The following is a 22838-nucleotide window of genomic DNA, read 5'->3' on the forward strand; positions in this document are numbered from 1 at the left end:
CTGCCAATTCTCTCACACCAGAAGCGACTTGCAATATGTTCTCAAGTCGCTTCTGACACGATAAAAAATTTAATTCCTTCCTTTATGAAATCAGTACATGTGTAGATGGAAGGGTTCCAGTTACTATTATGGATGGAAATAAGATGAAGTTTCTTCTTCATCACACTTACAGGTTTGTGCCTACACAGAGCCACCTTTCGGAACCTTCTGCAAAGCTCAAATTTTTGGCATTAGCACTGCTTCTCCTCTCTAACAAACACTTTTTAGCATCTTTCCCTCAGTTCTTTTTTGTCCATGACACCAACAGCTCCTATTTGTAGCTGAGACATTGTTAGAGTTTCTTAATAGTTTCACTGCCCTTTTTTCATTCTTTCTTCCTTGAAGCTCTTTTTTTTCTTTGTTTTTTCTCCTTTCTGTAACAAAAGCACAATCGGCTTTTCTCTTTCTAGACCCTTCCCTTCTTTTTCCTAATGGCCGTCAAGGTGTATTGTCTGATAGCTGTAGCCAAAGATGTTTCTCGTACAGTCACAATAATGATTCGGACACCTTCCTGGACATATGGCCTCAACTACAATAGTGCTCTCCCTTGCAAGGCTACATATGAGATATCAGAATCCTTAAAGGTTTTACGGTTGTTTTGTGTAGTCCTAAAGCTTTTGGCCCCGCAACTCAGTTCTTTAAAGCATTTCTTTAAATTCTATAAACACCACCTTTTATTTTGTGGCTTTTATCTTAATATATTGTGTTAGGTCTGGAATAGATCTCCAACATGTTACAGGATCATGCCTCTTGTAGGAATTGTGAGAATTGAAGTCCAAAACACCTGGAGGGCCACTGTTTGCCCATGCCTGCTCTGATAGGTTTCTGATCCAGCAGAGCACTTCTACTAGCAGAATGTTCTCCTTTGCCCTGAATCTCCTCTTGAAAATCTGCTTCTAATGGTTTGGGAGCCAAATCTATGGGTAGTGGGAGGACTAGCCCATCAACAAGAATTCCCTAAATGTAGTTCCTTTTGGAAGCAGCTGAATCCAACACAGCAAATTTAATTTTTGTTTTAATTTTACAAAGCTCTGCTTTCTGCCTTGCTATTACCGTTGCTTGTTACAGTTCAGGCTGTTAATTGCCTATCTCGTTTTCCCTTTCTCACTCCAGCAACAGCCAGAGTCTGAGACGGTTCATCTGTTCATCCCAGCCTTAGCAGTGGGAGCCATTATCGGCAAGCAAGGGCAGCACATCAAACAACTCTCTCGTTTTGCAGGCGCTTCCATTAAGGTAATATTATAGCGATGAACTTCAAATTTTCCCCGTCTTCATTGACTGTAGAATCAAGTTTCTGCAAGTACTGATTTGTTCTGTGTTTTAAGATAAGATATCCTGCTTTGAATATAAAACAACAAATGATACTTGCTGTTGATGAATTGGATCTTTGTCTGTTTCAGAGACAAGATAATTACAAGCATATTTTTAAAAGTTCTTTGAGGAGTAGAATGTAAACTGCAAAAAAATTACCATATTGGTGTCATGACTTTTAGACTGTGTTTGTTCATAACATGACTTAAACCTTTATGCCATGTTGTTTAATTTAAGTGTTTTTGCCATATTGTGCACATGAAAGTACTGTAAATGTGTTTCTCATGATGCTCCAAATATTTAAAATTAAGAAATGCAAATCGTTTCAACTCTTGGAAGTGCTTACTGTTTAGGAAGCCCACCGTCTAGACTTTTGCTCACTTAATATATTAATATATTGACGACATTTCAATTTGACAGTACAATGTATCTCAGATCAAAGATCTTATCTCTTTAGACCCTCACTCTGCTTCCTCCTTTACGTTCTGTCTTAATGACTGCAGAAATCTTCCAAAAGAGTTTTCATTTTTCAGCTTTCTCCAGCTGTTTTCTGGGATATTGGTGTATCTTTTTCTGTAATTATAAATATGTTTGCATGAATATATGCTTGACTGAAATCAGTGACATGTAGCTCTCTTAAAAAGAAACAAGGCAGTGTGTCTTTGTAAATGGATTGCGCAGCTCAGGATCTCGGTAATTCATAAACTGTCTTCTCACATGTGAACTTGCTTGGATCCTGAGAACAACATCTGAGGACCTTGTTACTGCTAAGAGATGGTATCTATTTCTGCAAATTTCTGTTGAAAAGGGGATGGTTTTTGGTGACTTTCTGGATGAGTTCTTGGATAGGCAATTTTTTATTAAATTGGCATAGTTTAAACCACTGCTTTTTAAACTGTGGGTCCCGATCCCAAATGGGCATTCTCTTAGTTCTATGTTGGGCTCACAAAAATTTGTCAGTAATGAAACGTTTCTGGATGCCATCCATTTATGCAAATCTTTTAGCAACAATGTGTGCAGTGTTTACAGCGGACTCTGCAGAAGATGCTTCACCTGTACTTTTAAAAAAGAAAAATCAGCCTGCTTAGGAAGCCTTGCAAATGCTGGTTTATTATCAGTAAATACTTAGTTTTTATACCTATTTTTTATACCTGGGGTCACATAAAGATATTGCAAGTGAAAAAAGTTTTGGAACACCCCCCCCCCCCCTTTAAGGAAATAACTTTTGCATTCCTTTTTTTGGGTGTATGAACAGATATATAAATCAGACCAATTTATATGGTTAATATTAACGGGGTACTTCTATCGAACAGTAAAGGGTTTGTGTATAGCGGTTGTGCAGCTGGTTAATCACCAGCAGCAATCGATCACTGCCGACTGGAAGGTGGCAAGTTCGAAGCTTGAGTTGGATTGAGCACCCGACTGCCTATAGCCTAGCGTATTGTCCACCTAAGCAGTTTGAAAACAGCTGCAGCGGTGAGTAGAGAAATTCGGAGTCGCTTAAGTGGGGAGGTTAATTTAATTTACGACACCATAAAACAGCCAGCGATCAAAGAGCAAGGAGGAAATACTATGCTCAAAAAGGGCTCGGCGTCATAGTGGATGAAGCGACAGCTCCCCCTATGGCTAGAATCGAGCATAACCTCTAGAAGCTGAAGTTGGAAAACGTTGAATTACCTCTATCTGTCTCTATGTGTTGCATGTCTAAAAACAGTATTGAATGTTTGCCGTGTATATGTGCATTGTGATTCGCTCTGAGTTTCCATCGGGGTGAGAAGGGCGGAATATAAATACTGTAAATAATAAAATAATAAATTGCATCTTTTTTTAAAAAGGCAGCAGAGTGAATGAATGAAACACCTTTTAAATCTTTAACTTTTGTTTTATTAGATTGCACCTGCTGAAGGACCAGAAGCCAAGCTGAGAATGGTGATAATCACTGGACCACCAGAGGCACAGTTCAAGGTACTGAATTCATTTTTGAGATGTGACTATGCAGTGATTAGAGCCACGCCTGATTTGTCTAAATATTTGAATTTTGTGTTTTAATTTTTTTAAAAAACATTTTAAAAATAGATAAATAGGAACCACATTAATGCAAGGAGGTATTTAGGCTTGACGTTTGATCAGAAAAAGGAGGAAATTTACCAACAAAGAAAGCTCTTTGATAGGGAGATAGAGCAACAGCACCCCCGATGGCCAGAACTGAGCACAGCGTCCAAAGATGCCAAAAGACGGGAAAGCCTATATATACCTCTTATCTGTTGTCTGTCTTGCCATTGTTATAATCGGCATTGAATGTTTGCCGTATATGTGTTCTGTGTTCTTACCTTTGGATGAGAAGAACGGAATATAAATGCTGTAAATAAATACAGAAATGAGTATTTCCAGCACTAGAAAACTTTAGAATCACCTTGAAAGACCTAAAAAATGTCTGGATACCATATTTTGTCAGAAGTGGATAAATGAAACCATAGGTACCACACTGGTGGATATATCTGCCGTGCTTTATTCAGAAAATATGCCAACCTAGCCTTCTTTCTCACTGTTGGAAGCAGACATTTGTATCTGATGTTCTGTGTCAGCATAAATGCATATGCCAGTTACTTTAAGTATAAATTACAGAACTCAGACAGCTTCAAAAAGTGTTGTCCCATTCAAGTGAAACTTGGCAGTTTTTACAGGTCTTTTGGAGTTCACAGTTGACAGTAACACAGTGAATCCATGGAATTAAGGCACTTTATAAGCATTTATTAGCATAGCCAGATGATCTTTCCTGGGAGCTGTCATGATGTGATTGGTTTGAATGTTGGACCAGGACTCCAGGAGACTTGGATTCAAATCTGTGCTCAACCATGGAATCCCACTGGCCACCTTGTGCAAGTTACACACTCTCAGCCTTAAAGGAAGACAGTGGTAAAACGTCAGACAGATCTTGCAAAAACATGCTGTGATAGGATCTCCATAGATTTGAGTAACAATGGCCACCTTCACTTTGTAGAAATACATTGGGTTTTCAAAAGGTCCCAACAATTTCAGGTGACATACCCAATTTAAATGAAAATGAACCGCATGCTCAAAGTAATACTCAGTCATCATGGCTTACAAAGGGTAGAATATATAAAAAATTGTCACATATTCAAGTAGAATTTCCTCTTCACAGATTAAAAAGTTGAGAGAAAATGTGCTTCCAGTGAAGATAAACATACTACTGACATAACATTGGCACAGTGAACATTCTTGCTAACATAGTTAAGCTGAGTCACCCCCTTGTGTAATGAGATGTTGGGAAACACATGCTTTTGTTATGCTTATCCTTCTCACGCAAGGCTTCAATGAAAATTTTCTTGGCCATCCTTCCCTGGAATTTTTATTTTCACACTGTATTTATTTAGATAGCATCTTCAACATAGTATCAGCTTAACTTACTGATGGCTTTGGCAAATGCAACTCCTAGCAGAAAGCTTTCACCCACTCTTTACCAGCAGTGAGATGCCTGTCCAGCCTCAGTAATATTTATTTCAGCACTGTTTTATTCTTGTATTTCACAATTCTTAGTCACATGACAACTTCAAAGGAAAGGGACTGATTATGTTTTAACTCACCCCTTTTGTTTCCTTCTCAGTGTTCTTTTAGATCAGTGCTACTCAAAGTGTTAGTCCATGGACTAGTGCCAGTTTGTGAATCCTTGGCTGCTGATCCATGGCCAGTTTCCAGAAAGAAGGAAACATTTGTAGCCATGAACACAAATACTTTCCTGCCCCTATCCTACTGGGAGGAAAACGTGCCACTCTGAGTGAATATTTTTAAAACTGTAAAACAACTTTGTTGGCTAAGGGTACATCGACACTGTAGAATTAATGCAGTTCGACACCACTTTTAACTGCCATGGGCTCATTGCTGTAGAATACTGGGATTTGTAATTTGGTAAGGCACCAGCCCTCTTTGGCCTTGTAAACCACTCATGAGACATTTTATTTATTTATTTATTTATTTATTTATTTATTTATTACACTTGTATACCGCCACTCCCAGTTTGGCTCGGAGTGGTTTACAGAAATAGATTAAAACAATACAATTAGCTTTAAAATAACAATAAAAACAACAATAAAAACAGACATAGCCCCGAGTTTTTCACCCATCGAAAGCTTGTCGGAAGAGAAAGGTTTTGCAGGCATTCCGAAAGGCAAGTAGGTCTCAGATAGTTCGAGTTTCAACTGGCAAGGCATTCCATAATTGAGGGGCTACAATCGAGAAGGCTCTCTGCCTAGTAGAAGACAAATGATAAGTCCGTATGTTAGGGACTTCAAGCAAATTTTAGTCTTCGGACCGAAGTAATCTCTGGGGTTGGTAGGGGGATAAGTGGGCCCTCAGGTACGCCGGCCCCAGACCATGTAAGGCCTTGAAAGTTAGTACCAGTATCTTGAAAGTTATCCGGTACTCAATCGGTAGCCAGTGCAGCTGTTGTAGAATTGGGGTGATACGCCACCTCGCTGGCACCCCGGCGAGAAGACGAACCGCCGCGTTTTGCACCAGCTTCAGTTTCCGGGTCACTGACAGAGGAAGGCCAATGTAGAGGGTGTTAGAGTAGTCGAGCCTCGAGATGACGGTCGCCTAGATCACCGTAGCCAGGTCGTTCCTAGATAGGTAGGGAGCCAGTCGCCTAGCCTGACGTAGATGGAAAAACGCAGATCTGCTCACAGCAGAGACCTGGGCATGGCAATCTAAGTGGTTTCAAACTGTGTTAATTCAACATACATTGTAGATGCACTCAAAGATAAGATGAGAAAACCATTTGTGTGAGATACACTAATGAGTGGTTCTCAACATATGAGTCTTCAGGTGTTTTAGCCTACAACTCCCAGAAATCCCAGCCAGTTCACCAGCTGTTAGGATTTCTGGGAGTTGAAGGTTAAAACGCCTGGGGACCCACAGATTGAGAACCACTGCACTAATGCAACAACTAGTTACCTGAGTAATAGAGATGAAATTGTGTTCAATAAGACATACAGTTCTTCATTGAAGCTGCAGCTTCATTGATCACAGCGGTTAGACCAGAGCTTTCAAAACATTTATGTTGGTAACACACCATTTTTATACATGTATCATTTTGTGACACAGTAATTCAGTTTTAGTGGTAAACCAGAGGTTCAACCAACCCCTTAGAAGAGATACAGACACTTACATAAATGGTAATAATGGGCCGGGCTGTGGCGCAGGCTGTTGAGCAACCAGCTGCAACAAATCACTCTGACCAAGAGGTCATGAGTTTGAGGCCAGCTCGGAGCCCCGTGTTTGTCTTGTCTTTGTTCTATGTTAAGGCATTGAATGTTTGCCTTATATGTGTAATGTGATCCGCCCTGAGTCCCCTTCGGGGTGAGAAGGGCGGAATATAAATACTGTAAATAAATAAATAAAGGAATATATGGGGACACAATATATCGCATGAAAATCTTTCATTGATGTATTTTAAAATATATGATTTATTACTTATTTCACATAGATTTGGAAGTTTCTCATTACATCTGTGTGGCACACTGCGGCTGACACACAAACATGTCACGAGGCACATAGGATTTGGATCCAAGCATTGAATTACCTACTTCCAAATCACAAACTCTGCATTTTAGCCCACTTATTGGGAAACCTGTAGGATGGTAACAAGTGGCATTTGCATGGCGTTTTCTAATGCCATCTTGGAGTAAGTTGTGAGAAACCTCTGAATGCCTATACTGTACTCGCCAGTTCTCATAGGTTAGGGGTGTTAAACCCATTTTCACCAAAGACCACTCATTCTTGAATTACTCCAGGGCTTCACATAGAATTTAAGGCTAATCTGTGTTAATCATAATTTGTGTCTTTATGTGTATTGGTTCTACTTCGACAGCAATATTACTGCTTTAAAAGCCATAGTTTTGATATTATTCTTTCAATGCATCTGAAGAAGTGGATGGATATTCATGAAAGCTCATGTTGAAATGATCTTGGAAGGTGCTGCTAGATTTTCACCTCTCCCATTTTTATTGATATGTGTGTGTGTGTTTTTTTTCTTTGAAGGCTCAAGGAAGAATTTATGGTAAACTTAAGGAGGAAAACTTCTTTGGACCTAAAGAAGAAGTGAAACTTGAAGCTCATATAAAAGTGCCATCCTATGCTGCTGGAAGAGTTATTGGTAAAGGAGGCAAAACGGCAAGTAGCTGAAACAACATGAACATGGTTATGAATATCTTTTTCTATACATCTAAACTGCTCAAGCTTCAAGGTTTTTTTTAATGGGGACAACTGGTGTAGTGATCTTTACATGAGTGATTAGATTATGATTATTTTTATAGGTCAATGAGCTACAGAATTTGACAAGTGCAGAAGTTGTTGTTCCTCGTGACCAGACACCGGATGAAAATGATCAGGTTGTTGTGAAAATTACTGGCCACTTCTATGCATGCCAGGTAGGTGTCTTGTTTCTGTATTTTGCAAATAGGAGGGCTAAGTATAAGTGCTAATTAAAAGTAGGCTATAGCTATTACATAAACATTGATTTACCATTCAGTATTTGGCTGAATGGACCTACTTTGTTTGAAGCTAGTAGTTGAATTTAGGGTGCAGTTCTTTAAATTTTTCAATGTTACATAATACTACATAGCTTACTGTCCCAGTCCCAAATAGGGTCCTCTTAGCTCAGAGTTCGTATCTCGAGAAATTTGGCAGTAGCAAAGGTTTACAGAATGTTACCTAGTGGCTGTTTTAGACATTTGCATGAATGTGTTTTGTTGTGTTTCCAGCAGACTTTGCAGAAAATGCTTCTGCTGTACTTCTTATAGAATCATAGAATCATAGAATAGTAGAGTTGGAAGAGACCACATGGGCCATCCAGTCCAACCCCCTGCTAAGAAGCAGGAAATCGCATTCAAAGCACCCCCGACAGATGGCCATCCAGCCTTAAAAAGTCTTAAAAAGGAAAATCATTCGGATTAGCAAGCTTTGCAAATGCAGATTTGGCATATTGATTTTTATAACTTTTTATATACTTGGGAGTCACAAAAAATTTCTTGGCCCAAAAGGGGTCGTGAATAGAAAGTTTAAGAAGCTCTGCTCTAGATAGGTAAAAGGCTCATTCAGGTAGCTATGTAATTCTATGTGTTAATACATTGGTCTGCTTGGTTTGTCCCATGCATCATTATTTCTTATTTCTTGCTGAATTAAAGGATAAACAAAAATGCTTGAAATAATTTGAGATAACTTTTTTAAAAAAGAAAATGTGTCATTATGGATTTGCATAATTTGATGCTTTATTACTAAGGCCTTTATAGTATAGAATATTTTTAAGTTACTTAAGCAGGGGGTGGTTGGAAAGAGGATGATGAAAACTATGTGTCGCAACACATTTGCATGTATATTTATTGTGCAAACATAACAAGAAATGGCAAAGATCTTGGAAATGTATGTTCTTATCTTTCAAATCGTACTCTATATATATATATATATATATATATATATATATATATATATATATATAATGTACGATTTGAAAGATAAGATATATATAGATAAAATGTACGATTTGAAAGATAAGATAAGATATATATATATATATGTGTGTGTGTGTGTGTGTGTGTGTGTGTGTGGTTTATGTTGTGTCCCCATACATTTTGTCATTACAATTTATGTACGTGTCAATATCTCTTATAAGGGGCTGGTTTAACCTCCATTTTGACAGTAAAACTAAATATTTTTTCATGTGAGGAACGACTTGAGAAATTGCAAGTTGCTTCTGGTGAGAGAGAATTGGCTGTCTGCAAGGATGTTGCCCAGGGGACGCCCAGATGTTTTACCATCCTGTGGGAGGCTTCTCTTGTGTCCCCGCATGGGAAACTGGAACTGATAGACGGGAGCTCACCCTGCTCCCCGGATTCGAACTGCTAACCTTTCGATCAGCAGTCCTGCCAGCACAAAGATTTAATCAATTGCGCCACCAACTCAATTACTCATATATACTTGAGTATAATGTGCCATCAAATCTGATGTGTACTTCAATTTTAGCCATGTGATTTAACCAAAAAAGGTGAGCAATAGACTCAAGCAAATACGGTACTGTGTTGCAATATGATGCATGCCTAAAAAGCGTGACACTGACATGAAATGTTTGGAAAGTTCTGGTCTAACAAAGCAGGCTATAGTAGAATTGATCCATCGTTACTTTTCTCTGCAGCTTGCTCAGAGAAAAATTCAGGAAATATTGGCTCAGGTAAGAAGGCAGCAGCAACAGCAAAAGACGGCACAGAGTGGACAGCCTCAGCAGAGACGGAAATAAAAGGTTTAGGAAAAGACCCTTCGGAGACAGATGCCAGACCAAAGAGAGAGACTGTAATGGGCAGGTTCTGGGCACCTGTTGGAGTGATATGCAGACGTTTCACCATGCCAGTCATTTGTTTGAGGACCAGGCCACCGTTGGCATGCTGTCTCTGAGAATGTATTCTTTAGGCTCTCTTACTTTTGAAACCCAGCTTTAAAATAAGGACCCCTTCACTTCCCTTTTGTTCTATTCTCACAGTTTAACATAAACTTTGTTAGTCTTCTTTTATTGCTCTTACCTATCCCCCAGCAATTTTAGAACTTGGTTTAATGAAGCTTTCTCTTTTGCATTCACTGATTTAAAAAAAAGAAAGAAAAGGCATTGCTCTTCTAGTCCACTTATAAACATAGAAGAAGGAAAAAAAAACATTTGAAGGGTGGGATTATCAGTTAGGGTTTGGGATTTAGAAAAAGGGCATTGACAAAGAGGTGAAGTGTTACTCCCGGTGTTAACCAAGTGGCATTTCTTTTTAAGCATTTGGTTGCATTTTTACCTAACACTGCCATGTATAAACTAAGGGAAGTGTTTCATGGTGTTGGCCAGGGCATGAAAAGATAAATATGCATTTTACTAAACTACCTCAGGCATTTAATACCTCAATTAAGAAATTGTTCCTTTTTTTTGCTTTCTTTTGGTATTTTGTATACTTTATAAAGCTAATAGTTCTTGAGCATTTTATTTTTTTAAAAAAAGTAAAATTTGATCAGCCAGCAGCCAGGAGCACTACAGAATTTATTGAGGTGGGAGAAATATAGGTTGCTTCTAGCTGCTGACTGACAGGAGTGAGATGGAAAAATAGTCTTGGAATAATATCTGAGGGTGTCAACACAATCATTTGTTTGTGGGGAGGGAAAATCAGTGAATGTTCAAACGATACCTGAACAACAAATGCCAACATTTTGATAGCAGCAATGCCATTATTATTATTATTTCTTTTAGGATGGGATGGAAAAAAGTTTGTGATGGTACTTTGTTGGGAACAGAACAAGGAAGTGATGGCAAGAGGCTGGGACTTGGGGGGTAAATTTTTTAGAAAGTCTTTGGGAGACTGGACTTTTTTTGTGTTTTCCTTGTACTACTTGATTGATTGAATGCATGAACCCTTTGTGCCTTTGACCATCACTACCTACCTACTAATGCGACACTTAAACCATTTGCAGCCCATTTGTACTTTGCCGTTCTGTTTTCAAAGAGCAAGCTTCATCTTCAGTTTGGTAGGATGCCGGATCTGCTAAAGCAGTTCGGAGGCATTGGGTTCCCAGCTCTCCAGCAGATTGCTTCGATATTGTTTTCGGTTAACGTGAATATTAGGCAGGGGAGGAGAGATCAGACATGGTTTGATCCCATTTAAAGGTAATGAAAGGCTAAGTTTACATATCCAGCCGCGATTAAGGGCCACACTAAGCCACTTCAAAGGTGTTTTTTTTAATAAAAAAATATGAAAAATGAATTAATACAACCTCAGGCTTGGCTTACAAAATAAGATACAGCAGGATTTATGCACATTCTGCAACCCACCACAAAAGGAAAAGGAGGAAGGAAACTTATCAAAAAAAGGCAGGGATCACAGGAAAATTACCAAATTTATTATTATTTTGATTTCAGAATGTGATTTGAATCATGATTGTGGTAATGTGCATTCAAGTTTCTACAATAAACTTCAGTCTACCTCAGTTTTAACAGATGTGGCAACACGTGGTGCATAAAGACTGCTGTGCGTGTGCGCGCCCGCCCGTGTGCACAAAGCCATGCTATTATTACCTCGGACCCTTTTGTTTGTGATGTTTCTGTGCATGAGAAGATTGGAACTGCTACGCTGCACTGATGTTGAGGGGCACAACTAGCAAAAACAAAAAAAAGCTTGTTTCACCATTTTGTTGATCTACCTCTTAGATTGATATGAAAATAGAGGCATTTCTACATAGAATAGATCATTTCCCCAAAGATCATTGTTTGTACAGGTTAGATAAATTTTGAAAAGAAAAATGGTCTGGTGTTTTGTTTTTTTAATTTACTGCATCTTTACTAATTGGTTTGAAAACCACAAATTTATGTTTTAGTTTAGCAGAAAGAAAAATGGAAGCCTTTCCCCCTCTATTTGGACAAATACTTTGCCTAATCATTAGATTTTTTTTTCTTACGATTACTGAAGTATGAGACAGTCATAGCGTGAATTTTTGTCAAGAGTCCAATATCCTTTTTGTTAATATTGGGGGGAAAGATTGAGTTGCTTTCCATAACAGTTTTATTTTACAAAATTTAGTACTGCATTTACATTTGCTGATTTAAATATTGTCATTTTTTCTTAAATTTGTAGACTTTAGTGTGGTAAAAAAAAAATCATGTCTTTTACTTTCAGTTGAAACTTGGTAATTTGGAGTACTTGGAAATAGCTCGGATGTGATTCTGTAAATGATTTCAGTTTCCACAAAAGTGTTGTTCATTTCTCCTCTGTAATGTGCCCCCAATGCAGCTTCACTTGCCAGATGCCTCTGAATGAAATAAAGAGTTTAACTCCTATTGTCAGAATTATGTGGCCTTTTTTCCCTTCCAGATTATGATCAAGGTGGTAGTTGAATGACCTATAGGTCAAATTCTTATTTTACAAGATCACTGCATTGGTAAATTGTGTCTGCTCTGTGATGTTTTGCACATATTGGACAGTTGAAAGCTTTTTCTGATAATAAACGTGGGAGTTTTCAATCTTAGCTTAACTCCCCTATGCACAACCGATGTTTATATATGGTAAACGTTGAATATCTGCTGGAGTTTCATTCCAGAAACTGTTGATGCTGAATGAGACAGTAAAATAGTTCCTTACATAGATTTTTTAAGGTTTTCATCTCTTTTTGAACAATAAAAAGGTAAAGCTTTCCCCTGACGTTAAGTCCAGTCGTGTCCAACTCTGGGGGTTGATGCTCATCTCCATTTCTAAGCCGAAGAGCCGGCGTCCGTAGACACCTCCAAGGTCATGTGGCCAGCATGACTGCATGGAGCGCCCTTGCCTTCCCGCCAGAGCGGTACCTATTGATCTACTCATATTTGCATGTTTTTGAACTGCTAGGTTGGCAGAAGCTGGAGCTAACAGCAGGCGCTCACTTCACTCCCTAGATTTGAACCTGCAACTTTTCGGTCTGCAAGTTCAGCAGCTCAACACTTTAACATGCTGTGCCACCAGGAGCTCTTGAACAATAATACTTCATATAAAAGTTTTGCTTTTTAGGATATTTTCAAACTGAATCAGCTTGAAAATATCCCTTTATATAGAGGGCTGACTACATCTAACACTCCCCTTCATTAAAAACTCCTTGGGCAGTACAGAAGTTCCAAAACAGTAACAAACCCTCTTATACTTGCTTTCAAGAAGAAAGCATTAAGTGGTCAGTTTTTTGCAGAATGGCAGATGAGGTCCAATATTAAATGCATATAGAAGCAACTCTACCTTTGCATGGAATTACTGGAGTAATAATGGCTTTTATTGATACTACTGTATGAATCAATGAGATGTAAACACCTAGGTGCCATTGTTCTCCGTAAGTCAATCTTACATTTTGGCACAAGGGTACCGGATCAGCTCAATAGGCAGTATGCAATGCATGGATCTGATCCAGCATAATGCAGTCTTGACCCACGTTACCTGAAGGTTTTAGGTACCCTAGAGCATTCCCAAAGCTATGGATTATCCAGTGGCTTTGTTCCTGTGTAATCAATTGTGTCGCTTCTAATTTGGGAAGCAGCAATCAATTATATGGCACCCTGGGGAGAGGGAATAGCACAGACCTTGCATCTCTAACTTAATTTAGTGATACACACAGGGCACCAAAATTAAGGCTCCTCCATGTCTGGAATGAAGATGGGAGATGACCAACAAATACCAGGTGCTGTAGATAGCCTACATAGCAAGGGGAAGGAAGTGGCAAAACCACTTCCTGAATATTCCTTGATTAAAGAACACTTTGAAATTAATGGTGTCACTAAGTGAGCATATACTTGAAAGCACATGTACACACACAAATACTCCGAAGGCACCAGCTCCACCTGATTTTTGAAGCTAACTAGGAAGGATCATTCCTAGCTAGTACTTTGAAGGGAAATGACTAAGTAATACCAATTTCTGTTTGGATGTATTACAGAGGCCATAAATGGCAAACCGACTCATATTCCTTCTGTATGAAATTCATAGGGTTGCCATTACATTGACACCACTGTTTAAACAAAGCAAGGCCACTATATATTTATTCCCTACAACCACAACTTGCTTGGAATTCAACAACCCTGATCCTTATAGAAACATATTTCAAGGTATCAATTACAGTATAGCTTGATAATAAATTAACTGAATAACCCTCCCAAAACAGTTATATTTATTTTGATCTTACTGATCAGCACTTTTTTTGACAGAATGTCATCAGCCAAATCTTAGTTCTTAAAAAGGGATATCCAGGAGAAGCCACTGTAATGGGAACAATGACTAGATTCTCACCAACTTTTGCCCATATGTGGCCTTTGGTTTCCATGACTTTTTTTGGCATTATATGCAAGCTTTCCTTAGAAAATTATTTTGTACACATGTAATCCATAAGATTGTTAGTTGAGTTCATGACCACATTGCTGCCAACAGTTACGCTCTCTCTTTCTGGCATCAAATGTCCAGTCAACTTCAAACAGCATCATTATATATGTAAAGCTGTCTTTTCTTCTTATATAGAGGCTAATTCTTCCTCTTCTGGATTCATCCCAAGTATGAAGTTCTCTGGCATAGATTCAGGGATCATTTGTGCTAGCTGATCATCATAAGATCGGAGTGTCCACAGCTTTTCCAATTCGTAGACTTCACGTGTCTCTGGCAACATGAAGTGGACCACGGTATGGCCTGTGAAAAGAGTGGGATAATAAGCAAAAGGAAGGAAGCATTTACCCTGATATTATATTCCAGCAGTTCCCAAATCATATTCCACAAAACCCTAGATTTCCACAAAAGCATCATAAGGGTTGAGAGGACAAACTTTTTAAATAGTTCATGCCAGAGTGAATATCTTGTAGAGATTCAATGTACCCCTGCTTTAAAAATGTAAAGGTAAAGGTTTTCTCCTGACATTAAGTCTAGTCGTGTCCAACTCGGGGTTGGTGCTCATCTCCATTTCTAAGCCAAAGAGCCGGCGCTCTCTGTAGATGCCTCCAAGGTCATGTGGCCAGCACTACTGCATGGAGGGCCATTACCGCTGGAGTGGTATCTACTGATCGACTCACATTTGTATGTTTTGAACTGCTAGGGTGGCAGAAGCTGGGGCTAACAGCCGGAGCTCACCCAGCTCCCCGGAATCAAACCGCTGACCTTTCAGTCAGCAATTTCAGCAGCTCAGCGGTTTAATCTGCTGCACCAACAGGGGCTCCAAACCTACTACATTATACAAAACAACGCAACAGGACTAGATGAAAGAAGAACTTTGTGGGTTCTGAAAGATTCCCTGACAAAACATTTTAGAAACCACTGCTCTATTTTATGGCTAGAATGTCAGAATAAGACTTAAACCAGCTTGAACTGTCTCCACTCAATCTTATTGACTTCCTAAGACCCATTAAGATGTTTGGAAAGAAATCCTGTAAGGTCCAGCCTTTTCCCCATTCCTCCTTCACATGCAAGGAGCAAAACCAATGCTTTCTATTTACAAATGAAACTTCAGAACTTGGAAAATTTGAGAACTATGGATTCAATGAGTTTGCATGTAACTGGAAACTTTTTTTACTCATTTCCCTTAGTGCGCAAGAGCAGAGAGACAGATGAGTATGAGATCCTGCAGTTAAAGCCAGACATGGGCAATCTTTTTATCCCCAAGGGTCACTGAGAATGGCTTTGGCCAAACACAGCTGTTTCTTGCCTTTCTTTCCACATGCAATTTCTAAGCAGATAAATTTGTTTTGAATAGAAATGGGGCACTTTCCTGGCAGACAAAAAGTAAGCCCTGCCTACTCCAAGTTGTGTAATTCTATAGCATTTAGTTGCTCCTATTATGAAACCAATTTAGGGTTGTTGAATACAGTAGAGTCTCACTTATCCAAGCTAAACGGGCCGGCAGATCCTTGGATAAGCAAATATCTTGGATAATAAGGAGGGATTAAGGAAAAGCCTATTAAACATCAAATTAGGTTATGATTTTACAAATTAAGCACCAAAACATGTTATACAACAAATTTGACAGAAAAAGTAGTTCGATACGCAGTAATGTTATGTTGTAATTACTGTATTTACAAATTTAGCACCAAAATATCACGATATATTGAAAACATTGACTACAAAAATGCCTTGGATAATCCAGAATCTTTTATAAGCGAGTCTTGGATAAGTGAGACTCTACTGTACTTGTGTTCATAGATGTACTAAATTTAAGTTAAGTGCATTTCAATGATCATCTATACCAAGTTATAAGCACTCATCATCTCAAAACATATTTTCTGCATGGTGAAGGGAACCTATATATGCTCAGTCAAAATCACCTTATGCTTAATATATGTCAAGTTTATTTCATTTCTGCCACTTTTCACGCTTGTTGCATGCCTTCAAGATATTTCTAACTTATGGTAACCCTGAAGTGAGTCTATCACGGGGATTCCTTGGCAAGATTTGTTCAGAGGGGGTTTGCCTTTGCTATCCTTTGAGGCTGAGAGAATCTGACTTGTCTAAGGTCAACTAGTGGCCTTCTATGGCTGAGCGGTAATTCAAACCTTTATCTCCAGAGCTGTAGTCCAATTCTTAACCCATTACACCCACTGGCCCTGTACTGATAGTAAACTGGAGAAAAATTGCTCCTTGTCCTTTAAGTATCCAATTGTTATAAGCAATAATTATGGAACTGTACCTCCTTAGCTAGACCACTGTAATACATATAAAAAACACACTTGAGATCCCAAATTAAATGATGCAACTGTCAAGTTTTCTGCTTTTATCACATTTGATCCTTATATGTAGTTAATTTCATCAATTAGCTATAAGAACAAGTACTTAGATTGGTGCATACTGCTAGGCCAACATAATGTATTCACATATTTGTCTTCTTACAGGCTGAAAAGCAGGCAGTAATACCAATTTAATTAAATATATCATGGCTGTGTTGTATATTTAAGTGTAAGAAGTCACTTCTTCAATCCTAGCTTTTTCTAAATAGGATGTCTTGCTGACTGCATAAAATGTGAATTATGGCCCGCCACATCTGGAAAACTCTTTGTGCTGGGAAGGCCAACGGATGCAGGTGAGTTGTTGTGATAGCTGGCTCAAACTGCCTCTGCAATGCAGTTATTATCAAGCACTCTCCCGAATTCTACTTTATATTAGCATTAAGTAATCGATTTACCAAAATCTATGCACAACCAGTCATCGGTGTCTTTCCCCTCTATCACAACATGAGGCTCACAGTCTGTCTTCAAATGCTTGTACTGAAAGAGAAAGAAATCACTGTTAAAAAGAGCCATGCTCCTGACTGCTAATATCAGAGTGCAAGAAACTAGACATCATTGGAATCTGTTTTAAGTTTTCCAAGAGTAGACATTTCAGTAGCCATGTAATGCATGTCTCCATTTATAGTAAACACCTGATCTTGGAACTACATTTAACACTTGTGTATTATTATTTCAAGGTACTTTTGTGTCAACCAGGCTTAGTTACTTCTGTTTGCTATACCGAAAACAAGGAGTATCAATTGCTTTTGGTGAGCACCCAAGTAAATAAATGTTCATTCCAGAGGGGCACAGGCAAATCCAAGTGAAGCAGATCCTTCCTAAAAAAATGGCTTTTCTGAGGACAGAGCACAGGCCATTCCTCTGGGCCATAGTTCTTCCTTTCCAGTTATGTCGGCAAGATAGCTGCATAAGGAATCTCTCCTGTATAATTAGTTTCCATCAACTTGACATAGGCACAAAGCCATGGTTGTCCAATACCTTGGGCCAGTTCCAGATTTTATCATAGTAAAAGCAGACCCAATGAAATCAATGAAACTTAAGTTAGCTATGAGTACCTTGAGTCCCAGTAAGTTTTCCAGATTATTTATTACATCTGGAAAGTAATTATACTGATTTTCCAACCCAATGTACTTGCAAAATCTGTCACCTTGGGTTCTATATGTAGAATTTGTTTCCAAAAGGTACCAAATATAAAATAAACAAGTTATAGGTGGCAGCACATTGTTGGTTTTTTTTTCAATTCTTATAAAATTTGTTCAGATTTGGTATCTTTTGGAAGCAAGCTTCACATACGAGGATGAAAGTAGGATATACATTAAATAACTGGTCAAAGCCAACACAGAAAGTTTATCAAAAGCAAATTAATGAGTATTCCGGGTCTTCAACAGGCACAACCCGCACACATGAGGAATGCTATACAACTGTCCTCATGCAATACTGGCAGAGTTATCAAAATATTATTGATGTTTCTCCTGTTCTACCCACACTACTAATCCTGACAGCAGCTACGTGGGAGGAATGACGTAAACACTGTCTGCTTAAAACTGAGGAAGAAGGAATTGCCAATTGTCAATCATAGCATATCAACAGTCCTTACAAGTAAACATATCTCACTGTCACATATCTCATTGTCCCAGCTCCTTTTCATTTTCCTCCACAATGTATGCCTTCATTTGATGGTAAGCTAATAGGCAAGCTATGTATCAGTTTCTACTATGTACAACTGTATACCACTGAGAAACTGTTTTCAATTACAAGGCCAAGTCTATGACCTTCCATAGACCTTTCAGCAGCTTATGACACTGTAAATCATCGCCTTCTCTTGAGAAAAACTTACAATATCACAAAGGACTACCACCTCACCCACTTCATAGGAAATCTACAAAACAGGAGCTTTTTTGTTGAATTCCAGGGCCAGAGAAGTAGATGGCAAAAACAGAAGAACAGCCTGCCTCAGGGAAGCGTGCTTGCGCCATCACTGTTCAGCATTTACACAAATGATCAGCCACTGCCAGAAGGGACAGGGAATCTCATCTATGCTGACAATTGTGCCATCACCACCCAAGCAGAGAGCTTTGAAATGGTTGAACAGAAGCTCTCCAAAGTTTAGATGCTCTTACTATTACAGGGAAAGCCAGCTGATTCCTAATCCATCTAAAACACAGATATGTGCTTTTTATCTTAAGAACAGACAAGCATCTCGAGCTCTGAAGATTACCTGGGAAGAAATCCCACTGGAGCATTGCAGCACACCAAAATACTTGGGAGTTACTCTGGACCATGCTCTGACTTACAAGAAGCACTGCTTGACTATCTAGCAAAAAGTGGGCACTAGAAATAATATACGAAAGCTGACTGGCACAAGCTGGGGATCACAACTAGACACAGTGAAGACATCTCTGTGAAACTCTGCTGCTGTGCAACTCTGCTGCTAAACACGCATGCCCAGTGTAGAACACATCTCACCACGTTAAAACTGGATGTGGCCCTTAATGAGACATGCCACATTATCACAGGATGTCTATGCCCCACACCACTGGAGTAATTATACAGTTTAGCTGATATTGCACCACCTGACATCCGTCGGGAAGTAGCAGCCAACAATGAAAGGACAAAAGCAGTCACATCTACGGCCCATCCTCTGTTCGGATATCAGTCAGCAGACCAACGGCTTAAATCAAGAAATAGTTTTCTAAGATCTACAGAGATACTCGCAGGAACACCTCAGCAAGCGAGAGTCCAAAAGTGGCAGGCTAAAACCCAGAACTTCAAGCCATGGCTGATACCAAATGAGACTCCCTCCTGGGCACACAGAAGACTGGCTGACTTGGAAGGCGCTGATCAGACTGAGCTCTGGGACCATGAGATGCAGAGCCAACCTAAAGAAATGGGGCCACAAAGTGGAGTCCACGACATGCGAGTGTGGAGAAGAGCAAACCACAGAACACCTATTGGAATTCAGTCTGAGCCCTGCCACATGCACAATGGAGAACCTTCTTATGGCAGCACCAGACGCACTCCAAGTGGTCGGCTACTGGTCAAAGGACATTTAGTATAATGCCAAGTTTTAACTTTGTTAGTGTTTTTAAATACATTGCAACAATACCCTTGGTGCGCTTCTGACACAGTAAATAAAATAAATTTACAAGGCGTTTTCTATCTTCTCCGTCAAAACCAGTTTCTCCTTCTCAGGTGAGCAATTGCTTACTGCCATGGATATGATATATATAGGACAGTCTGCAGCATCCAAGCAACACTTAATAGTAAATAAAATCTCTCAGCCTTGGTAGACTCAGACCTAAACATTTCCTCTCTATCTTTGTCTTTAATGGGAATAAATGACTTCCTGGTTTTTATTGCTAACATTCTCTCAAAATCTTTTTTGTAATGTTTTTTTATCATACCATTTTCATCAGGTAATGTGCCATGGCGTGGAGGTGCCTTGGAGATGATCCACTGACAATGACAAAATAATTGCTGTATTTCATTTCTGGAGGCAACTGGATAGCGCAAATGTCTTTGGCATTTTCTTGTCTCAGAAATGACACTATATCCTCAAAGCTGAACCGTGAAGAACCAGGATCTGAAAGAAGAGGAAATGAAATCAAAATCAAAATGTAATAGGCTAATCAATTGATAAGATGGTGTCGTTAGTTGAAGCCAGATGCAGAACATATGCCACAGTAGATGGCATATGATCTGTATCTCAAAAACTAGAGCTGATGGGGGAAAACTATCGCCATTTTTGGAATCAGCAAGTCAAATATTTCCAGAAACAGGTCTAACATTTGTGGCACCAAAATGTGTGTTGGCCAATGATATGTGTAAGTGTTTAGTAACAAACCAAATGTTGGGTTAGCTTCGAACTATAGCCAGTTCCAGGACAGATAGTCTTACTTGATTATTTTATTTTGGCTTCAATTTACTAAGAGATAAATCACAATCTCTGTTATGTTTATGAATTAATAATATCTTTGCTTGGAACAGATGTAAAACGGATTTCCAAAAAGCACAATCTGCAATACAGACATCCATTCCCTTTGTTTTCATTGTAGTTTCACAGGGCAACAAACAACTTCTATAGCTCTTGGTGGGGGGCATAATCAAGCTGATTCCCCACATTTTTTTAAAAAAAAACACCCTTTTAAATGCAGAGCATTTCCAACAAAAACAGGAGAGTCAGAAGCCGTTTGAAACTATTTTTATGGGATGCAAAACATGCTCTGCTCCTGGATTGCCATAAAAACTGAGAGAATGTGGTTTGTTGTGAGTTTTTCAGCCTGCAAGGGCCATGTTTCAGAGGCATTCTCTCCTGACATTTCGCTCACATCTATGGCAGGCATCCTCAGAGGTTGTCAGGTCTGTTGGAAACTAGGCAAGTGAGGTTTATATATCTTAGAATAACATTCAAGGTGGGAGAAAGAACTCTTGTCTGCCTGAGGCCAGTGTGAATGTTGCAATTGGCCACCTTGATTAGCATTGAAAAGCCTTGCAGCATCAAAGCCTGTCTGCTTCCTGCCTGGGGGAGGAAGCTGGCCAATTGCAACATTCACAATTGCCTTAGGCAGACAAGCGTTCTTTATCCCACCCTGAACATTCCACAGATATACAAACCCCATTTGCCCAGTTTCCAACAGACCGCACAAGCTCTGAGGATGCCTGCCGTCTTGTCTGTTTGAGGCAAGTGTGAATGGTGTAATTGGTCACCTTGATTAGCATTGAATGGCCTTGCAGCTTCAAAGCCTGGCTGCTTCCTGACATGAAACAATCAGGGCCAGCTAACACTTCCCATCAAAGGATTCCTCCAGGCAGGAAGCAGTCAAGCTTTGAATGCTACTCAAAGTGATCAATTGCAACATTCACACATGCCTCAAGCAGACAAGAGTTCTTTCTCCCACCCTGGACTTTCCACAGACATAAAAACCCCACTTGCCTAGTTTCCAACAGACCTCACAACCTCTGAGGATGCCTGCCATAGATGTGGGCAAAACGTCAGGAGAGAGTGCTTCTGGAACATGGCTATACAGCCCGGAAAACTCACAGCAACCCATTCTTTATACTCTTTTCCAGCCAAAGCTGTAATAGAATAAAGTTGGGAATTGGGTCCTTATAACTTTTTCAATGATTCCTGAACTGCGATTCCCATGATCCTTCTTCTCTATTGGATATTCTTGCCAGAACTGGCAAAAAAATATATCTGAAGAATCATATGTTCTTCCTAACTGTGAAAGCTGTTCAGCAGTGGAACTCTCTGCCCCGGAGGGTGGTGGAGGCTCTTTCTTTGGAGGCTTTTAAGCAGAGGCTGGATGGCCATCTGCCGGGGTGCTTTGAATGCGATTTTCCTGCTTCTTGGTAGAATAGGGTTGGCCTGGATGGCCCATGAGGCCTCTTCCAACTTTATGATTCTATGACAGGCATGGGCCGGCTTGGGCCCTCCCTCCAGGTGTTTTGGACTTCAACTCCCAGCATTCCTCACAGCCTCAGGCCCCTTCCTTTCCCCCCTCAGCCGCTTAAGCGGCTGAGGGGGGAAAGGAAGGGGCCTGAGGCTGTGAGGAATGCTGGGAGTTGAAGTCCAAAACACCTGAAGGGAAGGCCCAAGTTGGCCCATGCCTGGCGTAGATGCACCCCAGGTGGAATCTGTACCTGGACGAGTCAGGTGCTCCTGCTCATTCCCGTCCTCCTCTGCTTGGAAGTCCGTCTCTTCAGCTCCAGCCTCCAACAGTTCTGGGCTTCCCAGGCTGCTGAGCCCCCGCGACCCCAAGAAGGAGGGGATGCGGGGAGCCGTCGCGATCACCCGGGCGGCTCTCCTGGCTCCATGGGAAGCCTCTCCATGAACTAGGCCCAGAAGCAGCGGCCTAAAGTAGCGCAGACCCCGCCACATGGCTCCGACCGCTGGGCCCGCGACGTTCTATTATGAACGTTCGAAGTTCCAGGACTGGTCTCTCTGGGGCCGCCTCTGATTGGTTGGTGGGGGAAACGGAGCGAGGCGGCGATTGGCTGCCTGCCTCACGCAGAAAGCAGCCAGTCATCGTCATTCTTCCTACAGGGATTAACCTTTAGAGTGCCGAACGCTGCTATTCCTTTAAGCCAAATGTGGTCCTTCCTGCTGAGCAGTAGCCAATGTCCTAATGATGTTGGTGCCTTTTCATAGAATCATAGAGTTTGAAGAGACCACATGGGGCAT

At 40.0% G+C, this 22838-nt stretch overlaps 2 protein-coding genes across 5 annotated transcripts in view; one reads left to right on the top strand and one right to left on the bottom strand.

Moving 5' to 3' along the window:
* Positions 1-12229, top strand: part of igf2bp3 (insulin like growth factor 2 mRNA binding protein 3) — a 98448-nt gene extending 86219 nt beyond the window's left edge. For all 4 annotated transcript variants that reach the window (XM_062957156.1, XM_008112647.3, XM_016994366.2 and 1 more), the window contains 5 exons: positions 1153-1272; positions 3241-3315; positions 7408-7539; positions 7683-7796; positions 9557-12229. In XM_062957156.1, the coding sequence (XP_062813226.1) occupies positions 1153-1272; positions 3241-3315; positions 7408-7539; positions 7683-7796; positions 9557-9658 (543 nt within the window). In that variant the 3' untranslated portion in view covers positions 9659-12229. The remainder of the gene's footprint in view (positions 1-1152; positions 1273-3240; positions 3316-7407; positions 7540-7682; positions 7797-9556) is intronic.
* Positions 12230-14041: 1812 nt separating this feature from the next.
* malsu1 (mitochondrial assembly of ribosomal large subunit 1) lies at positions 14042-22633 on the bottom strand. The gene is made up of 4 exons (XM_062957157.1): positions 22298-22633; positions 20059-20237; positions 17050-17131; positions 14042-14573 (listed from the first exon to the last, which is right to left on the bottom strand). The coding sequence occupies exons 1-4, from the start codon at positions 22533-22535 to the stop codon at positions 14401-14403; spliced, it is 672 nt and encodes a 223-aa protein (XP_062813227.1). The 5' UTR covers positions 22536-22633; the 3' UTR covers positions 14042-14400.
* Positions 22634-22838: the final 205 nt, after the last annotated feature.

The sequence above is a fragment of the Anolis carolinensis genome, chromosome 6 (assembly GCF_035594765.1).
Source record: "Anolis carolinensis isolate JA03-04 chromosome 6, rAnoCar3.1.pri, whole genome shotgun sequence".
Classification (NCBI taxonomy): domain Eukaryota; kingdom Metazoa; phylum Chordata; class Lepidosauria; order Squamata; family Dactyloidae; genus Anolis; species Anolis carolinensis.

What these genes read in the sequence shown, in the direction of transcription:
- malsu1 (XM_062957157.1), bottom strand. Translation starts at nt 22,535, where the DNA reads ATGTGGCGGGGTCTGCGCTACTTTAGGCCGCTGCTTCTGGGCCTAGTT. An exon ending in CACATTACCTGATGAAAATG is followed by an intron (nt 17,132 to 20,058) that starts GTATGATAAAAA and finishes TTTCTCTTTCAG; the next exon opens with TACAAGCATTTGAAGACAGA. An exon ending in CTGGTTGTGCATAGATTTTG is followed by an intron (nt 14,574 to 17,049) that starts GTAAATCGATTA and finishes CTCTTTTCACAG; the next exon opens with GCCATACCGTGGTCCACTTC.